This window comes from Rhinolophus sinicus, linkage group LG01 (assembly GCF_036562045.2).
Source record: "Rhinolophus sinicus isolate RSC01 linkage group LG01, ASM3656204v1, whole genome shotgun sequence".
In the NCBI taxonomy this organism is placed as follows: Eukaryota; Metazoa; Chordata; class Mammalia; order Chiroptera; family Rhinolophidae; genus Rhinolophus; species Rhinolophus sinicus.
In genome coordinates, this window is record NC_133751.1 from 148,741,014 (window position 1) to 148,763,810 (window position 22,797).

At 36.4% G+C, this 22,797-nt stretch overlaps 1 protein-coding gene across 1 annotated transcript in view; it reads left to right on the plus strand.

The window, feature by feature from the left end:
- The window catches only part of PSMD14 (proteasome 26S subunit, non-ATPase 14), an 81,121-nt gene extending 62,652 nt beyond the window's left edge, over nt 1–18,469 (plus strand). The window contains exons 9-12 of the mRNA XM_019727278.2: nt 1,958–2,032; nt 5,464–5,589; nt 15,558–15,620; nt 18,053–18,469. Of these exons, the coding sequence (XP_019582837.1) occupies nt 1,958–2,032; nt 5,464–5,589; nt 15,558–15,620; nt 18,053–18,151 (363 nt within the window). The 3' untranslated portion in view covers nt 18,152–18,469. The remainder of the gene's footprint in view (nt 1–1,957; nt 2,033–5,463; nt 5,590–15,557; nt 15,621–18,052) is intronic.
- Nucleotides 18,470–22,797: the final 4,328 nt, after the last annotated feature.

The following is a 22,797-nucleotide window of genomic DNA, read 5'->3' on the forward strand; positions in this document are numbered from 1 at the left end:
GCATTTAAACTTGTAATGTTTTGTTATTATACCTGCTAATCTTTCATGCTGCCTGTGTTAGTTTTGCTACTTTTATCCATTTTCAATGTAATTGAAAATAGAGTAGATAGTGTCTTCAAATACCAAACTATGTATTTCAGCAGTATAGTTAATCTCCAAAATGTGGACCTATCTGTGGGCCCATGGGCTGACTTCTGTTTTTATTGGCCATAGCTATTAAGTATATGGCTGCCGTGTATAATTTTGTAGTTAGGGCATTGCACAAAGGCACTTGGATGAAGAGGCAGTGCCTCTTGGCACCTGAATGAAATCTAGTCTAAGCTCTACTCTCGAGCCTGGCTGTGTCTGCCTGGAGGACTGGGCACCTTTTTCTAATTCTTCCACCAGAGGATGCACTTCCTGATTTAGGTAAAGGTGAGTATGGATTAAGGGAGGCTCTGATTAGTTCCACTTTTTGACCTATACAGTACAGCATTTCTATGCACTGAAATTTAATTCATTGCTCCTAATGATTATTGAAATGCCTAAGGATTCAATAGATACTCTTAGGACTTTTGTTTTTCTATATCAACTATTTTATTATAGCAGAAGTTAGGAATATAAGAATGGATTGTTACAGTACCTGTCTAAAATGTTTAGAACTTGGTGGGGTGATTTTTGCTAGCAAAGCTTAAAAATAAGACTGTTTTATTTTCATCCTGATCCTCAAAATACAAAAACTTAATCCAAGAATTTCCTAAGATACAGCATAGTATGGTAGAAAAAACATGGGCTTTGGATTCAGAAAGACTTGGATTCAAATCCCAGCTTTGCCTTTTACTTGCGATAAAACTGGGGCAAATTAAGGTGTGTGTCTTATTTTCCTCATTTGTCAAAATACAAAGGGAACCAGCCTACCTTACTGGGTTGTTGTGAAGGTTAGAAGACAATGTATAAAGCAGATGCTAGGTGCTCATTAAATGGTTCCTTTCCACCCCTGCTTCTGCCTCAATACCTTAACACCTACACTGTAAAAATCCAATGATTGGAGTGTGTGATGATTGTTTTGGTTAGCTTTATCTGTAGTTTCCTGAGAGTTAACCCCAAAGCCCTCTTTGTTTTTATTGTTGAAAATATGTCCAAGGTGTATTTCTGTACTTCTATGTCTTACAAGGCTGACAGAGGGTCCCCCAGGATACCATTCTGAACCTCTTTGAAACTTCTTTTGTGAGAGTTAGATATTTGAGCAGTTGTGAATGGATTCGAGCCCCTGCAGGGTTATTGTTTCTTCATAAAGCCATGCCATTAGCTTAAATTTTTATTATAATTTGTTTGTCTTGGAGATCAAGTGCGGTGGGAAAAATATCTGGTTAGTGAGATTGTCTTGTCACTGGATTAGAGCATGAGCTAAACAGACCCAGTACAGAACAAGCTTCACTTTATTAATTTGGAGACGTGCAGACACAATTATTTGAATTACTTAGAACTGAATTAATAAAAAGGGAAATCCCAGATTAATGTTGTGAGTGAAAAAATGTGTCTTATTATGACATAGACTTTTCCTTTGAAATAACAAAGCATTCCCTAGACATCATAAAATTAGACTTAATAAATTATTTATAAATTACAAACAAATCATTAAATTATGTAAATTATATAAAAATTATGTGAAATAAATTATTAATAATTTATAATTTGGATGATGATGAAGACAAACCCTGTATCTAGCTGAGCAGAGCTACTGAAACTTGAATTTGTGCTGTTCTGCATCATCCTTTGACGGATGTGTGACTTATACCTCTAAAACTCCTAAACTTATAGCTAAAGAAAAAGTAATCTTTATTTAAGATAAAAAGCCTTTTTTAGAAGATGATAAAAGTATTGTCTATAGGATATGTCAACAATTTCAGACAATTGTGTTTATTTTAATAAATGGAAAATATTAATTTGTCCTTTTTCAAATCATTTGTCTTTGTAGGCATTAATTCATGGACTAAACAGACATTATTACTCCATTACTATTAACTATCGGAAAAATGAACTGGAACAGAAGGTAAGTTTAAATTTTTATCTTAGAGGAGGAAAAGATCTTTTTCAGACCATTTAAACTATTACCTGGTGTATTTGAATTTGAATTCATTGATGTGCTTCAAATACTTTTTTATTTCTGGTGAATTGCAGTATAAATAAAAGAGTTGTTTTATTGGAAACATGTAAAGACATTTTACCTTATTGGTAGGTGCTAAAGAAGGAAAGAAAGTAGGAAACAAACATTCCAGTTTGGTTTTATGATAAATTAAAAATATCTTTATCCTAGTTCTGTGATTTTTCTGATTAATTTATCTTGTCCAATAAAATGACCTTTTGTAACCAAATTACTAAATTACTTATTCCTTTCCAAATTTGAAAGGAATAAGTTAGATTGTAATTGTGTAATACTTTTTAAAAAGTACCATGTTTAACTAGGGTAAACTAAAGGTGAGTGAAAAGGGAAATGCCATTTGGGGTTTTCAGATATTTAGAGCTAAATTCTTAACCCTGTTTATGCTAGGCAATTTTCAAGTTTGATTACTTTTAAAATTACATAGCATCTTGGTGATTAGCATTCTTTTGTTTCTACTACTTTAGGATTATCTCAAGTGTAGTTTTTCTCTCAACTAATGCCAAATGTTTAAGTCTGCCTATTGCTTTTTTTTTTTTCCTTGGGGGCGGGGCCCAGGATTTGACTTGCTCTCATGCCCGCCCTCTCCCAGACCGCTCCCAGCAGTGCCCCCTGCCCCAGGGCACTGCCCTCCAGCCTCGCAGGTTCCCCTGCATATTGCTTTTTGAAATTACAAACTAAACTGCTTTTTTTTTTTTCTTTACTGTTACAATTACTTGGCCTTCAACTTAGCTTCTTGTATTTCTCTCTGAGAAAAACAAAAAGAATTTTTAAGAATACTGAGTACTTACTATTGATAGCCAGTAAGTTTGGTTTCTATCTACACTCTCAAGTCCAAACATGATAAGTAATCAGTAGTAAACAAGACCTTTCTTCCAGTTGAAACTGTTCCCCCCACAAAGGTACCATAGAAGGGTATTCTAGCACTTATGGTGAGTGCCAAGGGAAGCAAGTTGGGCTGTCATACTATCCCCTTTCAACCAGATCGCCTCATTTTTTACTCTCATTTATATATTGTGGGGAGGATGTGCTGTATAAGATTTTCTTTGAAAGAAGAATTCTATGTTTGCTTGTTTGTTTGTTTTTTAAGTTTGCTTAACCACTTTTTAAAAAGGTCAAAACCACCAATAAACTCACCTGAAGGTCTTAGGTGCTTGAGCAAGGTCATGAAGGGCTCCGCGGACTAGTTCTTCCTTGGCCTGAGGGGAGAGACAGCGAAAGCTCTATTCCAGCCGCTTGCTCATGTCCCAAAGTTTGTATCTGCTCTGGTCGATTTAGTTGACAGCTTGAAGTCTGTTTTCATCACTTCTTTTTAATTTTACATAGAATAGGTACCGGTTGTGAAAAGGGGCACCACTGAGATACAAACTGAAAAAAATAATTCATATAGAAAAATATTTTATCAGTCTGATGTCTTACATCCAACTATTTGGAAATATCCAGCTAATTACATCAACATTTCCCCCCCTTTTTTGGTACCCCATTAAACTTAGCTACCATACTTGGCATAAAAAATACACAAAATACTTACATAAATTAATTAATGTTTGTGTTTTAGTAGCTCAGTTCAGGTGGTTTCTCTTTACCAAAAACCTTCCCTTTACTCTTATCCCATCAACCTGTATGCTTAACTTCAAACTTTACCCAAGAGCCCCAGTGGATTCCTAGTCCAGGCATGGTCATCCTGCTGCTCTGTGGGAACTTCCTGTGCGTTTGAAGTGGTAGGAAAATCCAGTTCTCAACACTTAATTGTAGGTAGCTTGCTTTATAGCACAAGTAGTTACAGCTGCACCGAAATTTCCTAAGGATGTATTTTCTAAAATACTGTCAGTGGGAAAGATGGGAAGTAATCAAAGAAATTGGAGCTACTTGTGCAGGATTTTTCCAATCTTTTTCTTTTCTTTTCTTTTTTTGTGTGCAAACTACTCTTGCTGCATGGACCCTAGGAATAGCATGGGAGAATTTGGAGCTTTTGTGTCCTGAAAAATCTCATAGGTAGTTTTTGACATCCAGACTAAGAAAAACTTTGTACCATCAATAGTTGCAAACCTCTGAACAAGTAATGTTTTGAAGCTAAACTCAGACATTTCCAACTATGTCTTCAGACCCTCGTGGCTCAGAGATCTCACTTAAAGTATACTGGTTCTAATGGTAAGACAACAGTCATTCTGTAGCCACCATTTTTTTCCATGCTGCATAATTGTATCAGTCATGTAAAAAAAAACTCTTATTCAATGATAATCTGCAACTTTAGACTCTAAATTTGAAAATTTGTGAACTTCCAGGAATGTATACTCAGAACAAGGAGTCCAATTTGCAAAACAATGAACTAAGATGTTAGTTTCATGATCACCAGTGGGGTCTGATCCCAGTTTACTGATGTGATTGCAAACTGGGTGAACTTGTGATTTCCTTCCCAGTTTCATAACTCTTCCTTCTGACAATAAAGAAGTTTTAATTTCTAAACTTATGGATGGAATATTAGAATTTGAAAGAAATTTAGAAGATTATTTAATACAAGCCCTCAATTCATTTAAACTGAGGCTCAGAAAGATTGACACAAAGTCATTCAGTAAATGGGGCATTTACCTTTGTATCTTGGCATTTGAAAGCTGAGCTACATGAACTGTTAGAGATCTTGTGTGTAGCATAGTAGGTTCATTCAACAGGTGTTTCATTCAACAGGTGTCTGATATCATTAGTTACTGTTCTAGAATCTAGACCCTCCTGATCTTGATAAGGAAGAGGGTCAATGGTATTGTAACAGTTATATAAGATGTCACAGGGGTAGTAACTTGGGGGACAGGGGAGATATCACTTCGTGAGGGATGTAAATATCTATTATATTGCTTTGTACACCGGAAACTAATAAAAAAAGAAAAAAAAGAAACAGGGCAAAGTCCTTCCCCTGTTAATTTCTCTTCAGTGAGAGAAATGCAATAAACACAAAATTTTTCAGGTGTTGATAGTATTATAAAAATAATAAAACAGGGTAAGGGAAGAAATGATTAAGATAGTGTCGGGTGACTTTTTAATATACCATGACGAGTGAAGGCATCTATCTCTAAGGAAAAGAGGAAGATAAGCCATGCAAAGGTGAGGAAAATAACCCTCGAGGCAGAAGGACAGCGTACATGAAGACCATGGGGTTGGAATACTACTTGGGTTATATTGATATAAATTTAGAATTCTTACTAGAGTTTAAGTTAAAATTAAATTTAAATTTATTAATTCCAAAAGTTTTTTGTGAAGTTATTTCTCAAGACAAGTGAAGGAAATACTCTCCCTACCAGAAAATAATTACTTTTTGTTTATTTTTTCAGATGTTGTTAAATTTGCATAAGAAGAGTTGGATGGAAGGTTTGACCCTTGAGGACTACAGTGAACACTGTAAACACAATGAATCAGTGGTCAAAGAGATGTTGGAATTAGCCAAGAATTACAATAAGGTAAGAGTTACTTCCAACATTTATTTCTTAAAGTCTTTGGAATATGTTTGATTAGATGTCAAGCATTATGTAAATAGAAATAGCTAAAAACAGAGTTGCCCATTTTGTAGATTAGATAATAAATATTTTAGGGTTTGCAGGCCATCCAGTCTGTCACACTGCTTAGTTCTGTGTAAAAGTAGCCACAGCCAGAGCGTAAAAGAATGGGTGAGGCTATGTCCCTAGTAAAACTTTTATATACCAAAATCTTGCAGTACATGCAAGATTTGGCCCATGGGTTAGTTTGCTGACTCCTGTTGGAGACCAGTTAAAATCGTTGTACATTTGAAATCTCTTCATTATTCAGAGAACTTTTTCTTGGAAGGGAAGGGAAACAAGATGTTAGACAACAGCAGCAGCATTTAATGCTTGCTAAATAAAATTTATTTTGTGAATTTTTCTGTTTTTTTTATTTAATAAGTATTTATTGAAAACGTACTGTGTGCCAGGCACTGGGGATATGGTAAGAAACAAGACCTGTCCTCACAGAGCTTATTTTCTGGTAGGGGAAACAGAAAGTAAATAAACGTAATACAGTGTGATTAGTGCCATGAAGAAAATAAACAGGATGACGTAAAAAAGAGTAACTAGGTGACACTGCTTTATATGAAGATGTTAAAGTTATATTTTGCAGAATCTCCTGAAAATGTTTATTGTGTGCTAAATATATGTGGCCGTGATAATGTTTTGTTCACAGTTTTATGTTCTTTCACAATTTTGAAATTAAGAAAATACTTGAGTTACGACTAAAGTGTATCTTTTGTGTTGTATTAGTTTCCTAGGGCTGCCATAACTACCATAAACTGGGTGTCTTAAAACAACAAATTTATTCCCTCATAATTTTGGAGGCTGGAAGTCCAAGGTATTGTCAGGGCCATGTTCCCTTGGAAGCCTCTGTGGAAGGATCCTTCTGTCTTTTTCAGTTTCTGTTAGTCCCAGGTATTCTTTTGCTGGTGGCAGCATAACTTCAATCTCTAACCAGGCTTAGGATTCACCATACCTTTTGGAAGAACATGATTCAAGCTCTAACATGTATTTTCAATTTTTTGACCAAAACCACAGAAAGAAGAGATTTTTACATTTTGACCCAGTACATGCAAAAGTATATGTGCATATATAATTGCAACAAAAGTTTTATGAAACAGTATTTACCCTTATTACAAAGTGATACATACTTTCTTTTTCATTTGACTCAATTTCATTCTGTTTCAACTATATACATAAGTATTATTCACAAATATATATATGTATATATATATGGCTTATAACCCATTAATGGGTTGAAAATCTAGAATTCCTAAAATGTATACATTATACAATGTTACGTTTACTGAGTCTCTTCTGTACAAGTTGCAGTGGAAAACAGGGATCCTTCCTTCACTGATAGGAAAATGGGGGCAGTAAGAAAATTTGATAAATAACCAGAGTACTAGGCCAAAATTGGTGTGTTTCATAACACCTTATGTACCCTGTTTCCCTGAAAATAAGACCTAGCTGGACCATCAACTCTAAAGCGTCTTTTGGAGCAAAAATCAATATAAGACCTGGTACTATGTTATATTATACCCAGTTTTATAATAATATAAGACCGGATCTTATATTAATTTTGCTCCAAAATACGCAGTAGAGCTGATGGTCTGGCTAGGTCTTATTTACGGGGAAACACGGTGTTCAAACTGTCCACAGACCAGCTGTATTAGTATTACCTGGACTCTTCTTAGAAATGCAGACTCTCAGACCTACAAAATCACAATCTACATTTTAACACGTTGCGTACAGATCACGAGAATCTTCACAAGGGATTTAAACCCCGCCGTACGCAACGTGTTAACAAGATTTCCAGGGGATCTGTATACTCATTCAACTCAGAAGTTAGAGAAGAACTGCTGCGTGAAGAACGGTAGCAGTCCAGAGCCTCGTGCTTTCAGCTGGGGGGAGACTCAGGACACTGTCTTGGCGAATAACATTTGAACTAGACGTTAAAGTATTTATTAGGTTGGTGCAAAAGTAATTGCAGTTTTTGCAATTATTTTTAACCTTTCAAACCGCAATTACTTTTGCACCAACCTAATAAATAAGATTTAGACATGCAGAGAAATATTACCCTAGGCAAAATGAACATCGTGGGCAAAGACTAGGAGAGACAGAAAAAGCAAAGACTTGTTTTGGGAACGGTTTGAGTAGAGTACATATGCATGAGAGTGATAATGGGGAATAAAGTTTTTTTAAAGTTATTGAAGTCAAGTAACAAGGTTTGGAATATCAGGATGGAGTTATTTTGATCAGGGGCATGATATATCCAGAACTTGACTTTTAGGAACCTAAGAACCTGACTTCAACAGTGGTTTAGAAGGAGTGCTGTAAGTGTAGATTCTATTTAGGAGGAGCTTGCTGTTATACAAACAATAGGCACTAAAAGTGTCCGGATTATCGCAGTGGCAGTGGGAATGAAGGCATCAATAGGCAAAAGAATAAAACATGGCACCAGTTGGATAGATGAAGTGAAAGAAGAAGAAGCTATCAAAGATGAATTCAAGGTTCCCTGCCTAGATGACTATAAAAGTATGCTGGGACTGTTAACATTTCCAGTGTAGATAGAAGTGGAAGGATTGAGAAAGAATTTCATTTTAAATAAGCAGTTAGAAATGTGGGACTAAAAATTAACAGTGGGTGCTAGAGCTTCAGATTTTGGAGACAGTTAAAATTGATACTGGTTGTCACACCAACAAGTAATATTTCTCTTTAAATTAAACACATCTTACCAAAATAAATATTAACCAAAAAACAGTGTTATGAAATTTGCCAAGTGTAGTGACGTCTTTTGAGAGACTTGAGCTTTGAAAAAAAGTTTCTGGACCCATACAAACTAAATTCCAGCAGAATTGTTTGGCTTTGCAGAGCATGCCCTGATTTATATATAGTGTTCCAGCTGGAAATCCCCATCGGTTCTAGATGATAGGGAATATAGTTTTTATCCTTCTAGTATATGTTTATATGCTGTGAAGATTAAAGAGAAAGAATAGTTATACTTAAAACAGCTAACCTTTTATAAATTAAAAAGTTATGACAAGTTATTATTCAGCAGAGTGTAGAAATGGTTTTCATTTTTCTGTAACATTACGAGTTTAAGTAAATTCATATTGGTACCACTGCCAGGAAATAACCTATTTATGGTTACTGCTGCCCATCCACAGAAGTTTTTGCTATATTACAGTTTTAAAAAATCTCTGTAGTACTCAAAAACTTGTAAGGTTTGGTTGTAAAATGAAAACAATGTGTAAGCTGTGATATGAAGGAGTCCAAATTTGGGAATGTAGTTCCCTCTGTGATTGAAAGAGAATGCAGTGGAGTTTTTAGTAACACTTAAAATATAAAAAGAAAGGCCCATGCTACCAATTTTTCTTAGTATTCTTTTTAATTGGTTAGTGTTTTAAATTAAGGTAATTACTGTTAGGTGCCAGTTAGCTCCTAAAGTAAAAGGAGGTTAGAAGAGGATTAAATTCCTTTGTTCTAACCTTTCAATTTCAAGTCTGAATTTCACACAAACATTCTGCTTGATTATTAGTCCTTGATTTCTCTAATTACTGAACTGCAACACGCACAACTCTATTATTCCAAATCTCCTAATTTATTTTGCCTGACATCATGCATCATTTATTAAATATTTATAATATTTGATTGGATATTTATAAATGAATGTGCAGCTGCAAAAATGAATTATTAAAAGAGCATTTTAAGAATAGCATAGAAACATAGAATTTGCCTTGTTTTCAAACATGTAGCCCTATAAATTCTGAGTTCTAACAGTTTACTTTTCAGGTAGAAATATTGCCTACTTAGAACCTTAAAGAAAGTTTGGATGTATCTTTTATGTGATTATATATAAAATATGTAATTATATGATTATATTTGGTTTACTACAGTAGCTGTATTAATAGGAAAATCTGGTTTTTGTGCTAGTGCAATAAGAAAAGAAAAACAAAATAAGATGTAGGTACTGAGAAACTCAGATTATCATTATTTAAGTATGGTAGAATATGTTTGCAATCAAACAGAGAAATCCAAAAGACTAAACTAGAGAACTGTTAGAACTATTGTAATGGAAAACATAGCTGGTAACCATGCAATTACATAGACTGACACCAGTTGAAAAATATAATAGGTGAATCAGTTCACAGCATCCAAAATTATAAAATACTTAGGAATAACTACTATAAGAAATATAAATATATAAATGTATATGACTTATTTGAATAATAGTAAAAACATTTGTGAATAAAATCCCTAGTTTCTGAGTGGAAAAATCTCAGTGTTATAAAGCTATGTTGAACTTCCCAAACATTACTTCAATTCTAGTAAGAATATCAATGAGCTTCTTTTTTTTTGAACTTTTTTTTATTTTAACTGTGTTTTTCCAGGACCTATCAGTTCCAAGTCAAGTAGCTGTTTCAAGGTAGTTGTGGAGGGTGCAGCTCCCACTGGCACATGTGGGGATTGAATTGGCAACCCTGGTGTTAACAAGCATCGTGCTCTAACCAACTGAGCTAACAGACCACCCCATCAATGAGCTTTTAACATTTTGATAATTTGATAGTAAAGTTTATCTGCAGTGAAAATAACATTTATTGAATGTTTGTTATGAGTCAGACTGGGGGAAAATATTTGTACCTAAAACACAGAAAGGGGATAGTATCCAAAAATATTCATAATATCCAAAGAATTCTTATAAAATAGTTTTTAAAAACAATAATAAATTGGACCAAAAAGTCTAGAAAACTCACAGAAGCTAAATGGCATGTAAATATGAAAAAAAATTCAACCTTATAAAGTAGTCAAAGGGGCGGCCGGACGGCTCAGTTGGTTAGAGCACGAGCTCTGAACAACAGGGTTGCCGGTTCAATTCCCACATGGGATGGTGGGCTGCGCCCCCTGTAACTAAAGATTGAAAAAACGCGGCAACTGGACTTGGAGCTGAGCTGCGCCCTTCGCAACTAAATTGAAGGGCAACGACTTGGAGCTGATGGGCCCTGGAAAAACACACTATTCCCCAATAAAAAATTTAAAAATAAATTAACTAAATAAAGTAGTCAAAGAAAAAATTTTAAATTATAAGCAGAAAATTTCTTTTAATTTAAAATTAAAAAAATAAAAGGTTTGGTAAAATATACCACTAGTGGGAAAGTAAAGTGATATAACTTTTTGGAGGCCATCTTCCAATTTTAAATACATATAACTCTTTAAACCAACATGTTCTTTTTTTGGTTCTCTTTTAAGGGTTTATCATGATGAATACAATTGTACAAGTACCAACTTAGAAAAATATTTACAACTTGTTATGTGTAAAAAATTAAACTGTTATAACAATATGGAAAGTCCCTACTATGTTTCCTTTCCTCCCTTTTTCAAAGACACCTGTTTCACATATATCTCAATATATTACGTTGTTAGCAGTGTCATCTCTATGGTGACAGTGGCTTAAACAAAATAGAAATGTATGTGTCTTGCAACTCAAGGCATGTAGAAAACTTTGAGGTCATCGCAAACCCAGAATCCTTTGACCTTTTGTTCCACATTCCTATGTTGGCTTCCACCCTTTAGATCTCCTCATGATTTCAGGGTGTTTGCAAGAGCTGTAGCCATCCCATCTGAGTTCCAGGCAACAGGAACTCAGAAGAGGAAGGGCAAAGGGGGATACCTCCCAGCTAAATCAGTTCTCTTTCAGGATCCTTTCCCATAAGTCCCACCCGGCACTTCTGATTATGTCTCACTGGCAGGACTTTGTCAAGTGAAAACACCTTGCTTTGAGAAAGGGTATATATAATGTAGTCTTTACCTGGGAGTATTGCTGCTTTTAATAAAATCAGGGTTATATTACAAAAGAAGAGGCGGAAGATGTATATTGGGTAGGCAAGTAGTTGGCTTTGCCATAGTTATTTTTTTCAACAAGCTGAACTACAATTTCTGTTATACACATACACACTTGTGTATGCACACACTATTTCATGTAATTACATTTTAAAATTGGATTCCATATAAGATTTTTAGAAAGAATTTATGCTGTTCAGGGCCACTTAATCATGGATTTAGTTTTATTATTATTCAAGATGTACCATGAAAAAGTAACGATTTCCTGAATTGCTATGTATGTTGTTTAAGCTCTTTGGAGACAGGATTATGTTTAAGTCAGTTTCATTGCTTATTGGTTGTATGGTTATATGTGTCCCCATCATTCTTTGTACACACTCCTTTATTTTTTGTATATTTAATACTGAATTACAATTTTAGATTTACAGGCAGGTAAAGCCCAAATGTGAGCTCCTTGAAGAGCAAGAACTGTCCTTCTTAGAGTACTTAATAGTGATTATTGAATATGTAAAATGTTGAAAATTCTACTACATGCATGGGATGTACTGGAATGTTATAAGCTATTCCAAAAAGAGAGTTGGAAAAAAAAATTTTATAGAAGTATTTCTGGAATTAACATACGATTCCCCCGATAAGATAGTGCCTAATAGCTTCATATGTAAAATGTAGATTAACTACTTCACTGGGCTGATTTAAGGATTCAGTAAATTAATATTTGTAAAGTGTGTGTATGTTATTGTTTAATTCCTGGTAGTGGTAGGCAACCAGTTTTATTGTTCTCCATACTCACACCTCATACTTTCTTGGATAGTTTAATTGTTTTATGTTTGTTAATTTTGCTTTCCCAAGTATGTTTTATAAAAGCCATTTCTTTAAACTTTCTACCCCCAAACCTATAGTGTGATTTCTAGTTAATAGTCAATACATTGACTTGATATAAAAATCAAGAAAGAAGTAAAATACATTATCTTGAATTTCGCTAGCAATTATGCAGAGATTGTTTAATGGTGAAAAATACCATATAGGTCATTTTAGAAAGCATGTGCTTTTAAATGCGAGTATGGCATGTTATAGAGTGAATAAACTTAACATGTCAAAGGGAAAAAAAGAAGCCCAATGAATAGTCAGAGAAATATGAAGCGGAATAAGAGACATTGTGTCACAAAAGTAAAGGTTAAAGAAAGGATTAGAAAAGAAAACAGATATTGGAATAGCTTTAAAGTGCTCTGAAAGTTCAAGAAAACTGAGTCCATTGGAACTCACCAGGTGAGATCCTTAAAAGACTATTAATGAAGTGCCAAGGATATAATCCATGTTTGTTAAGGGATAAATAAATGGTAGAATTTGAGATACAAGTTTTCTATTTGAGAACTGTTACCATTACTAGAAAAAAGAGAATGAGATTAGTGGGTTTAGCAGAAGCCTCTTTAAGATAGGGGGTATGTCTGAGGGGATTATGATAACATAAGAGACCAAATTCCAGGAATTTCTTAGAACTGTGCAGACCGTGCATGATGGGACAGCCATCTGGGGGTCTTTGTTGATAAACTGTTAAAAACGTTTCTAGTGTGAATAGCCACAAACATTTTCAGTGCTTTTTTGTTGGTTGAGTAAACCGAAGAGCACGAATGCAAAAGCAAAATTTGATGCCAAATCACAGAAGTTGCCATAAACACAGAAGTTCCCCTAGTGAGGACACTGCCTATGCTTGAATTTTATTTGTTTCTGCTGCTACCATTTCTTAATTTTCCCTGGTGACTAGCCAGATTAGAACTATGAATGAAGACAAACTGGTCTTGCCCAGATGGTAGATAAGATGTAGGTAACTTAGGTAGATGGTGAAAGTATTTAGGGGTTTGATGTGATGATCTGGTCTGATCTGGTCTGTCTTAGAGTGCAAGAGATGTGCTTACTCTTTTGTCGTGGGGGTTTGCAACCTTAGTATATGCCTAAATCTACAGCTGCTCCTCATTTTCCAGATGGCATCTATGGCTGGGAGTACTTTTTACCATCTGCACTTCTCAAAGAGTTTGTGAACTCTCTCTTTTAATTATTGGAAATGGAAAAACTAATTGGTAAAGTGGTTAAATGATATAAAAGATTTTAAAAATTGAGTTAGAGCTTTTGACATTCTATTTAACCTTTCAAATAAGGTCAGTGCGTTAAATGCTGTTTGACTTTCATCTTTGCATATCTTCTATCTTTGATATTTGCAATACTCCAAAATAGTCCATAATAACTAGTTTGTACATGGATTGGTATTTTGAGCCAAATTCCAAAACTCTTAACCTCCTTCCAATACTGTAAAGTACTGTTGTTGGCATGTACATGGAACAACTAACACCGGATATAGAGTACAAACTTACGTGAATTGTTCCATTCATCGAATATGTGTTCAAGTCAGTCAGTAAAATTCAATGTCCTAATTTGTAAAAGTAATTTAGAAAGACAAATTTTTTTATGTGTTACAGTATATCCATACATGGAAAATATTGAGATAGAAGAGAAGCAATTTCCCAGTTAGGAAATACTTTTTTAACTAGCTGGGAATAATAGGAGTGACATCTGACTCTGAAAATGAACATATTCTCTGTCTAGGGAATTCTGGATTTGAAGTATTATTAACTTGATTTTTCCTTCTTTCAGTTTTGTAAGTCATAAATGTGTTTCTTAATGATATGTTGTAAATAAGTATAGTCTAATGATCAGTAGATACAATACTTATTCACCATCTTTTCTGTTTAGGCAGGTTCTACTGGGGAAATTCTCTAGATAGTTTGTCCATTTATAAAATTAGACACTTGCCATCTTTGCTCATTTTCAAGTTCTCTGTTTACAAAACTATTAAGAAGGTGTGAAATGCAGCCAAACTTCCCAGTTTATGGGAAATGTCTGATGATTGCTTTTCCTACATGTTCATTGTTCGCACATGAAGAAATTTGGCAGCTGCAAGATTATTAAGTTTAGAGTATCCAAATCTAACCCTCACTGGTATTTTGGTTTCCTGCTTTCTGCCACCAGCATTTCATCCCCTTTTGTAACCATATTTGTGGTAAATGTTACTTCTTAAGGTTGGTGATCCTTAAATTTCCTTTGTTGTCTGTTTATCAGATGCTGTGACTAAATCATAGACCAGGAGTTCACCTGACGCAGAGTCCTAGCTTCAGGCAATAACATACCCAAACTGTTAAGGATGGTCCTTAAACTTAGACTTCTCAATAAAACGGTTTTGTGGTGGTACCATTACTGGGCAGTGGTGGTAGCTAATCTAAATGCTGTAATTATTTCAAAATTACTAGAAGATTTATGATCATACATATAATAGTTTGTAACTAACTGAAAATAGTTGAAAGTGGTTTGTCTGCTTTGTTGATTTCATTTTTATTTGATTTGGCTTTTAATTCAAATCTTTTTTTGATATTGAAAACTTCAAATTAATCTGTATTTCTTCATGATTACTAAAGGTCATTCATATGGAGAAGTCAGGTTTTTTTCTGAATACATGTATTATTTTTAGAGATTTAAATATGTGAAGTTATTGACGGAGAAAACTATATGATCTGTTAAATGGATCAAAATTCTCAACCCAAGTGCTAGTGATAGTTAAATTGATACTAAGTATGAACAGGTTCTGTTGACAAGAAAAAGGAGACAAAGAAATGGAAAGTCAGGGAAGAATTATAATGCAAGTAGGAAAAGAAGGCAGAATTGGACTAGTTTGTCCCGTGGTGTCAATAGCAGCTACCGCAGGCACTTCTATCTTCCAGTTTAACCATCCCTCAAAGAATTCCAGAACCGTTTCCAAATGGTTAACGGGTGGTCCAGTTGGATTTTTCAGTGCCTTTTTACATATTTCTTAAAGTCTGTTTTCAAAATAATGGTGGTTATAGTTTTCATTACCCTGAAGGAATTCTGAAGATTCACAATCTTTTGTGTTCAATAAATGACTCGAATAAAAGGTTTTGTGAATGAAAATTAGGATCACCATTATCTTTGGTGAGTATTCTACAGTGGGAAAAGTAAATTTAGAATTTGAAACTCCGTCCTTTGTATTTCACTCACAGGCTGTAGAAGAAGAAGATAAGATGACACCTGAGCAGCTGGCAATAAAGAATGTCGGCAAGCAGGTGAGGTGCGCGGGGATGGGCTGTGCACTCGCACAGTAACAGGCTCGGGTAGAGTTAAAACTGTTCTGGGGCCTGTGTGGTATTTTTTCCCCTGTCTGTTCACTGTACATTTTTCTTCTGTCATATAAATGTGATGCTAATTTTAAAGGTCACTGAATTATTTGATGTCAAATTCTCTCTGCTATCTATAGAGAAGTAAATCACAAATATACCTGTGAGAGAAAGAAATTCGGAAACTTGTGTCCTGAGTTAATTTTTCAAGTATGATTTCTACTTGAAATATTATCAGTGAAGATAATAGAATTGTCGGTTTATTTCGTATGTGACAGTTTTTCAATGATACAGTTTAGCACTATGTAGGTAATGTTCCTGAGAAAGCTTAGGGCCCTATTGGATTATACTGAGTGAAGAGAAAGGGCTTTAATTTAAGTATTTGTTCTTTTACTTTTTCAAGATTGTATATATATATTTTAGTTCCTATTTTCTGAGGGTTGGGGGAACACACCAACAAATTAAAAGAATCTACAGATTAATTAGACTGTTTTTTAAAGAATGTTGATTACATTTTTTTTCATTTCATGGAACATGGTTATCATATTGCTGATGTTGGCAGAATCTTGATATTTCAGATGCAAGACACTAAGCTGTCTTTGCTTTCAGCCATCCTACCATATGCTCTGATCCCATCACATCTCACAAGCTATGTAGGTTTGGGCCAGGACCATTCTTGGATTGGAAATCTCTAAGAATCACCCAGCTGCCACAAGAAGTAATGTAGAGATAACTGAGGGAAGTGTGTTACCAATGCACTACAAACCAGTTACTCCAATAGAGCACTAAGGGCAAAGGTCTGACTTAAAAATATTACAATTGATGAAATCAAATCTCACTACATTCTGAACATTATAGTTTAAAAACAAGAACCCTCCAAAATCAAAAGGAGATGAAATTCATCTTATTCTCATCCGATGCAGTATAGTCACCCCGTTGTCTTTTCCCACTACTTATTTTCATCTAATATATAATATTAGATCACCAACTTGGAGCCTTGTACTGTATAAAATTCAGTAGCTGTTTTTGCAATAAATGGCTCTCTGAAGGTATTTGTAGGTGCTTGATGTAGGTTTTATTTAACAATTAGCAGCAAATAAAATGACTAAATTAAAATAAAAATGAAAAATATATAATTGGCAAGTTTAATAATCATCAGAATCATTTCTAAAATATAGTACTTCACTGGTTTGGCCTACTGCATAGCAAAAGCAAAACTGTCTATTATGGAATTAGACCAATAATCGTTTTCTCCTGCCAGTCTTTCTCAGTCTCTTTCACCTAAAACGCCCGAAGTCTTATTTCTGAAACAAAGAAAATTTAATTTTGTAGTCTAGTTACTTGAAATTATTTGTAGTATGTTGTATCTCTGGGTTGTTGTATCTCTGGGATTTAAAGAAATCAAATATATTGAAATTGTAGGTTAGTTGAGGAACAGCCAAGAAATAATTCCAGTGATGAACATTTATTTAAAGTTAGGAGTCTTGGGTATTTTAGCAATACTCATAAGTAAATAATGCTTAATTGAAAGTTTTTTGTTATGTGTAATATAAATGCTTTATTTCAAAGCTTTCAAATTTAGCTGAAATATTTCATTCAGCTCAGTGTTACAGATAAATTAAGCATTTTAATTTAACTTCCTTTATTACAATGCAATTTTAAGCCTTGTTTTTAACTTAGACATTTCAAATACAGATTTGATCAGCTGTAAGTTAAAGGATTGTACCTATACACGTTCCTGTTACACATTTTTAAAAAACAGCTGCATGAAAGATTTATTCTTAGTATTTTAGAATTGATCCAAATTGTATTTAAATTTTTAAACTGCTAACAGTGACTTTTGATCCAAGACTATTTCCTGAATCATTTAAAGCACTATTCCTAAAATATTAAAATTACACAGTAATTAATTTAAATTAAAATTATAGAGGAAGTGATGAGAATCCACGTTGAACTCTTACCTATTGGTGTGTCTGCTTTGAGTAAAGTACCCCCTCAGACGATGAATATATGTGAATGGCAGACAATAGACACCTATACTCAGGCTTATAGGCACATATAAATTTTTACACTTTTTATTCAGATGATTTCAGGCTGTATAGAACTTCTTGTTACTTTTTAAAATTTCTGGTATGAAGTCATACCATTGATTGTGTAAATCAATCTTTTGTTGTGTAATCTATTATTTTATCAGTTAAATTTTTAACAGCTTTAGAAATCCTTAAAATGTAACAATATATCAGGAAAGTTAAATTGTAAAATATATAAATTTAGGTCTGGCTTTCTTGACTAGTTTCACCAGCTACTGAAACAAATCTAAGTAATTTGTCTACCAATAATATGGTTCTTTCTCTTTTTCTTATTTTTTTATTTTATTTTAGGACCCCAAACGTCACTTGGAGGAACATGTGGATGTACTTATGACTTCAAATATTGTCCAGTGTTTAGCAGCTATGTTGGATACTGTCGTATTTAAATAAAGCAATGCAAAAAGCTATTATGATACTTTCAGTGTATATTCCTATATAGTTCCTAATGCTCAAAATGAAGGGACCTCTGAAGGTGTATTTCGTTAACTGTAAGACATCTGGCATCATTTGCAGCACTGTAACACCTTCAGTCTCAATTGTGCAATTACTTCTGTTTCTTTAGTCAGGGTCTTTGCAGATTCCAAAGTTGTATAAGAATACATCAACGTGGACAAATTTTGTTAAGATCCCATTTAATATTTGAAGAAATCAGTCACACAAATATATTTTGATTGTTGCTTACAAAATAAAATACATTTACAATCTATGTCTCCTGAGGTCTTTTTGGCACTGGGTGGAATTGACAGAAAAACATTTGACAGTGCTCTAGAAATCTCATGGAAAGGTATGTTTGTTTCCCTTTTGCATTTTAAAATTTTGTAACACATAAAACATCAGTATGATAACAAAACTTTACAAATATAAAATGATTGCCATTAATGAGTGGCTACCTCATTAGTAACCCAGAAAAAAATGTTGATGTATTTTATTAAAAGTATTTGTCACAAGTTAATATTGTATACACAATCTGTTATTAATATACGTTCAGGATTTCAGAGGAGTGCATTTAAGAAGAAAGGGGGCAATTGCAATTTTAATTTAGACTTTATCATTTTTTTAAAAGAGTGCATTCCACCAATAGTGTTGAGATTATCTGGGAGTTGCCTGTTGCAAACTTCATTAGACTTTCAACTAAGAGAGCCATAGAAGATATTTATAATGTCTTCAAAACAAAATGAGAAAATGTGAGTTTAACATAATGAGCACATAAGCAATAATATTGTTGTTCTCTCATCTTTCCAAATCAACTTAGAAGTACCAGTTTTCTGATGACAAAAATTTGACTAATGACCGTTTTCACAGATGACCTCATCCTGCAACCTGCTTCTAACCTGATACACATAAGAATAACCCCCATTAATACTCACTCGTGATATAGCACCATACTGGGTATACCAAGGAGTATGGCAAAACATATGGAGACAAAAATGTAATTCTTAACTGTACCCTTTGTGAAATATGGCAAGAATGTTTCTAAGGCTTCATTAAAGAAGGGTTTTACTTGGGGACTTAGACTTAACCTCTCCTAGAGGTGGTATGAATGACGTGGTAAACCAAACACATCAGGAATTGTCCTGTCCTCCTTGAACGATTCTAGGTTCTTACTGGTTGCAGATTCCATGAGAAGTTACCAGAAACTAAAATTGAAGATGACTTAAATTTCCAGTGTTTCACAGTCTCTTTTTGGTGGAATAAAATATTCTAAGCATTTCTTGCCTTTCCTGGGGTTTCTTCTTTTAAATATAGTGAAGTATGTTTTATTTGGGACGTGTAATATGTATTAATTTTAATTGTTGGGATTGTAATAACTAATCATTTACAATTAAAATATAAGTTGAAGTTAGTAGAAGTTTTCCTTTTGACTAAACTTTTGTGCTGGCTATATTTTTGGCTACATGATTTTTCCCTTTACATAAATACGGTTCTATGACTGATTTCACAGATATTGTTCATTAGAGCTAGTTAAGACTTTTTCATACAGTATACTCACAGAAGAATGCCTCAGTAATCCAAGGTCTGTTTCTCAACATTGTTTGAAAATACTTTTTGATTTTTCACTTTAGTCCCCTGGAAGTATCTCCTGAGACTACAGTGACTGGGAAGGCTTACATAATTCCTGCCTTTTGCTCTGATTTGATCACCTAATCTTCCTGGACTCCCCACAGCCACATACCACTTTCTCCCTCTTGGTTCATGTTGGACATATCCCCAATTTCAAAACCACACCAAATCCCTCCTAGCAGAAACCTACGTTTTCTTTGCAGGTTTGGAGTTGATCAAAATTAGGATGCCCTAAGCAGAGGCTCCATGAACACCTTTGTCTTAGAACGTAGCACTGTTTTAGCAGCAGCCTGATGATCCAGGCCCAGTTAGGCACTGGAATGACCTATTTAATCACATGTTTAATAAGCCACTTCAGGGGTGTGTGGGCTTATGTGAGCATATTTACCAATCTACTAAGCAACGTTAAAGCAGCACTGGAACCAAAACTGTTCTTGCCTCTACTACAGAGATGTCCTCCCTTTCCTCTTAGACTAGTGCGGGAGCATTGAAAGCTCCAGCCTCAATGTTCAGTGTGATTTGTCTGGACCAGAAGCACCGGGGTCTTCTGGGAGCTCATTATATATACAGAATCCAGGCCCCACTCCAGACCTGAGTCAGAATCAATAATCCTGGCATGGTTCATATGTACTTTAAAGTAGAGCAAAAGTCTCATGAGAATTGTCGTGGAAGGTAAAGGGCAGAAAAACCAAGTATCAAATAGTGTCATAGTTACTGCCCCCTCCTCCGCAACCCGGCGCCTTAACAGCTAAGGCCCTGCTTGTTTATGAAGCTTCCAGGCCAGGAGCTGAGATTGGCTTCCAAAAGGAAAAATGGGTCTGGCTGTATTTTTCTCCCAGAAAACTCGGCTTGAATCTGGGACATCTGGTCATCAACCTGTCCAGCCCAGGGCCGCCCGCGCCCGGCCCTTGCTCGCGGCGTCCTGCTGGAGGCCACAGCTGCTGCCCTCTAGAGCCAAGGTACCCAGCCCGCCCCGGGGCGCAGTCTGGGCTCAGCGCTGACTGATGGACCCACCGAGGCCCCGCTCTAAAACTGCGCCCTCCTAGGTGTAGGTCGAGTCTGGTTAACCACTTTGCCCATGCCCAGGACCCACTCAATGTCCCAAGCGCCGCTCTCCCTCGGAGCTGCCGGGGCCGGGAGAGGGCAGACGCACTCTCTCGAAGGCACAGGCCCCAGCGGGCGGAGGTGTCCGGCCGTGCCTCCCGCGCGGGAAGTGTGTGTGTCCCGGGGTCTGCGCCAGACACGCTCGCCGGCGCTCCCTCGGTCTTCCAGGCGGCGGCTCCCTCGGGATCGCCAGGGTGCGGGGAAGCCTACTCTAGGGCTGCTCGGCACCTTAGACAATGAGCTAGAGCCGGGTAGCTGGTCTGATCGGATCTCCGGGCGCCGGGCGGGAGGCGGGGAGGTGGCCTCGCCCGCCACGAGCTCCAGCTGTGCCCAGCGCAGAGCCTCCCTCCTGTCAGCCAGCTCGCGGGGCTGAGTGAGCTCCGGCGCGGCGCCCGTCACTGCCGCAGCGCTCGGCGTCCCGGGGAAAGCCGCAACAGGGCAGGTCGGCAGGTGCCGCGCCACCGGAAGCCGCTTTAGGCTCATAAAACCTCTGCTGCTCTTGGCCCTCTGGTCTAGGCGGAAGGCTGGCTCCTCTGCAGAACCCGTGCTGCGAGCTTTCTTCTTACACGTGGGGTCGATTTGGACCTCGTGCTATTTATTTGTGCCAGCATCTTTTTAAATTGCTTCTTTTCTCTATTCCTCCTTAGATTCTTTCTCATTTTAGTATTACTGGCATGGATTCTTTTCCTCTTCTCCAGATTATATAAACATCACACACACACAACACACACACACACACACACACACACACACACACACGTCTTCAGTAACGATCACTGCGTTGACACCACTTCCACTCTGTCTCCCCAGATCAGTGCTTCTAGCTAACCCATTTGCAGGAAGACTTGGTCCTCTCTTCCTGGCAAGGCTTTTGAACCTGTCGCCAAGCCAGTACCTCAGGAGAGAAGAAAGTGCAGTGGGACGCGAGTGATGCAGGACGCCTGCCCCCAGTTAGATGCTCTTCAGATAATACGCAACCAAGCTCGCTGATAAAATATTTAGTTAAGACCTCGTAAGCTCCACTGCAAATACATTAAGGCACTTCAGCCCGACAGCTTATGATTATTTCAAAACTTAAAAAGAAGATCCTAGATTGTCACTGTTTCTGTGCTCACCCAAGAAACCGAACCTTCCCGAGGTGGGTGGATGGGTGGGTGAGTTGCTGCTTTTCGCCCCCACTTCTCCTCCTCCCTCCCACGTTCAGCGTTGTGGCTCTCAGCAGCGCTGATTTATTTATCAAAAAGGTGTATGTTGGGGGGGTGGTGTTCGCCGAGGACACGCAGGACCTGGTCACAAAGGACTGCCTCAGGTGTTGTGTGCTTCTGTATTAACTGAAAAAGACAGACTCTGGAACTTTTACAGGGCGAGAAGAGGCCACCGGCTCGCGCTTTGTATACTTTGCACTTGAAATCGTTACATTCAACTGAATATTTGGCTCATTCAGATCCGAAAAGTCTCCTAGCACAGTCGAATTTCCTCCTCCTCCCCTCAGCTCAGAAGGAGGGGAGTGGGGGGAAGGTAGCAAAATGTTTACTAAATTGCACGTCTTTGAATCTTCCTAAAGCAGTGGTCACAAAGCTTAAAGGTGACACAACAGTGCTCACGTAAAACCAACACACATTCCCCACCCCCCAAGCCAACAATAAAACCATCCCCTTCAATTTGCCATGATCGTCGCGACCAGGAGCCAGGTGATTATCCTAATTAATGTCTATCTAATTAAATTACTGTCAGCAGTTAACCAATGGCAGGAGCCGTTTCATCGGCTGCACAAGCAGCAAGATCAAAAGTGAGCCTTTTCTGATTGCTGCATAGTGTCAATTGGCCAATCTCTTCTCCCAGGGAAAAAAAAAAGTAAATCAAACCTTTGA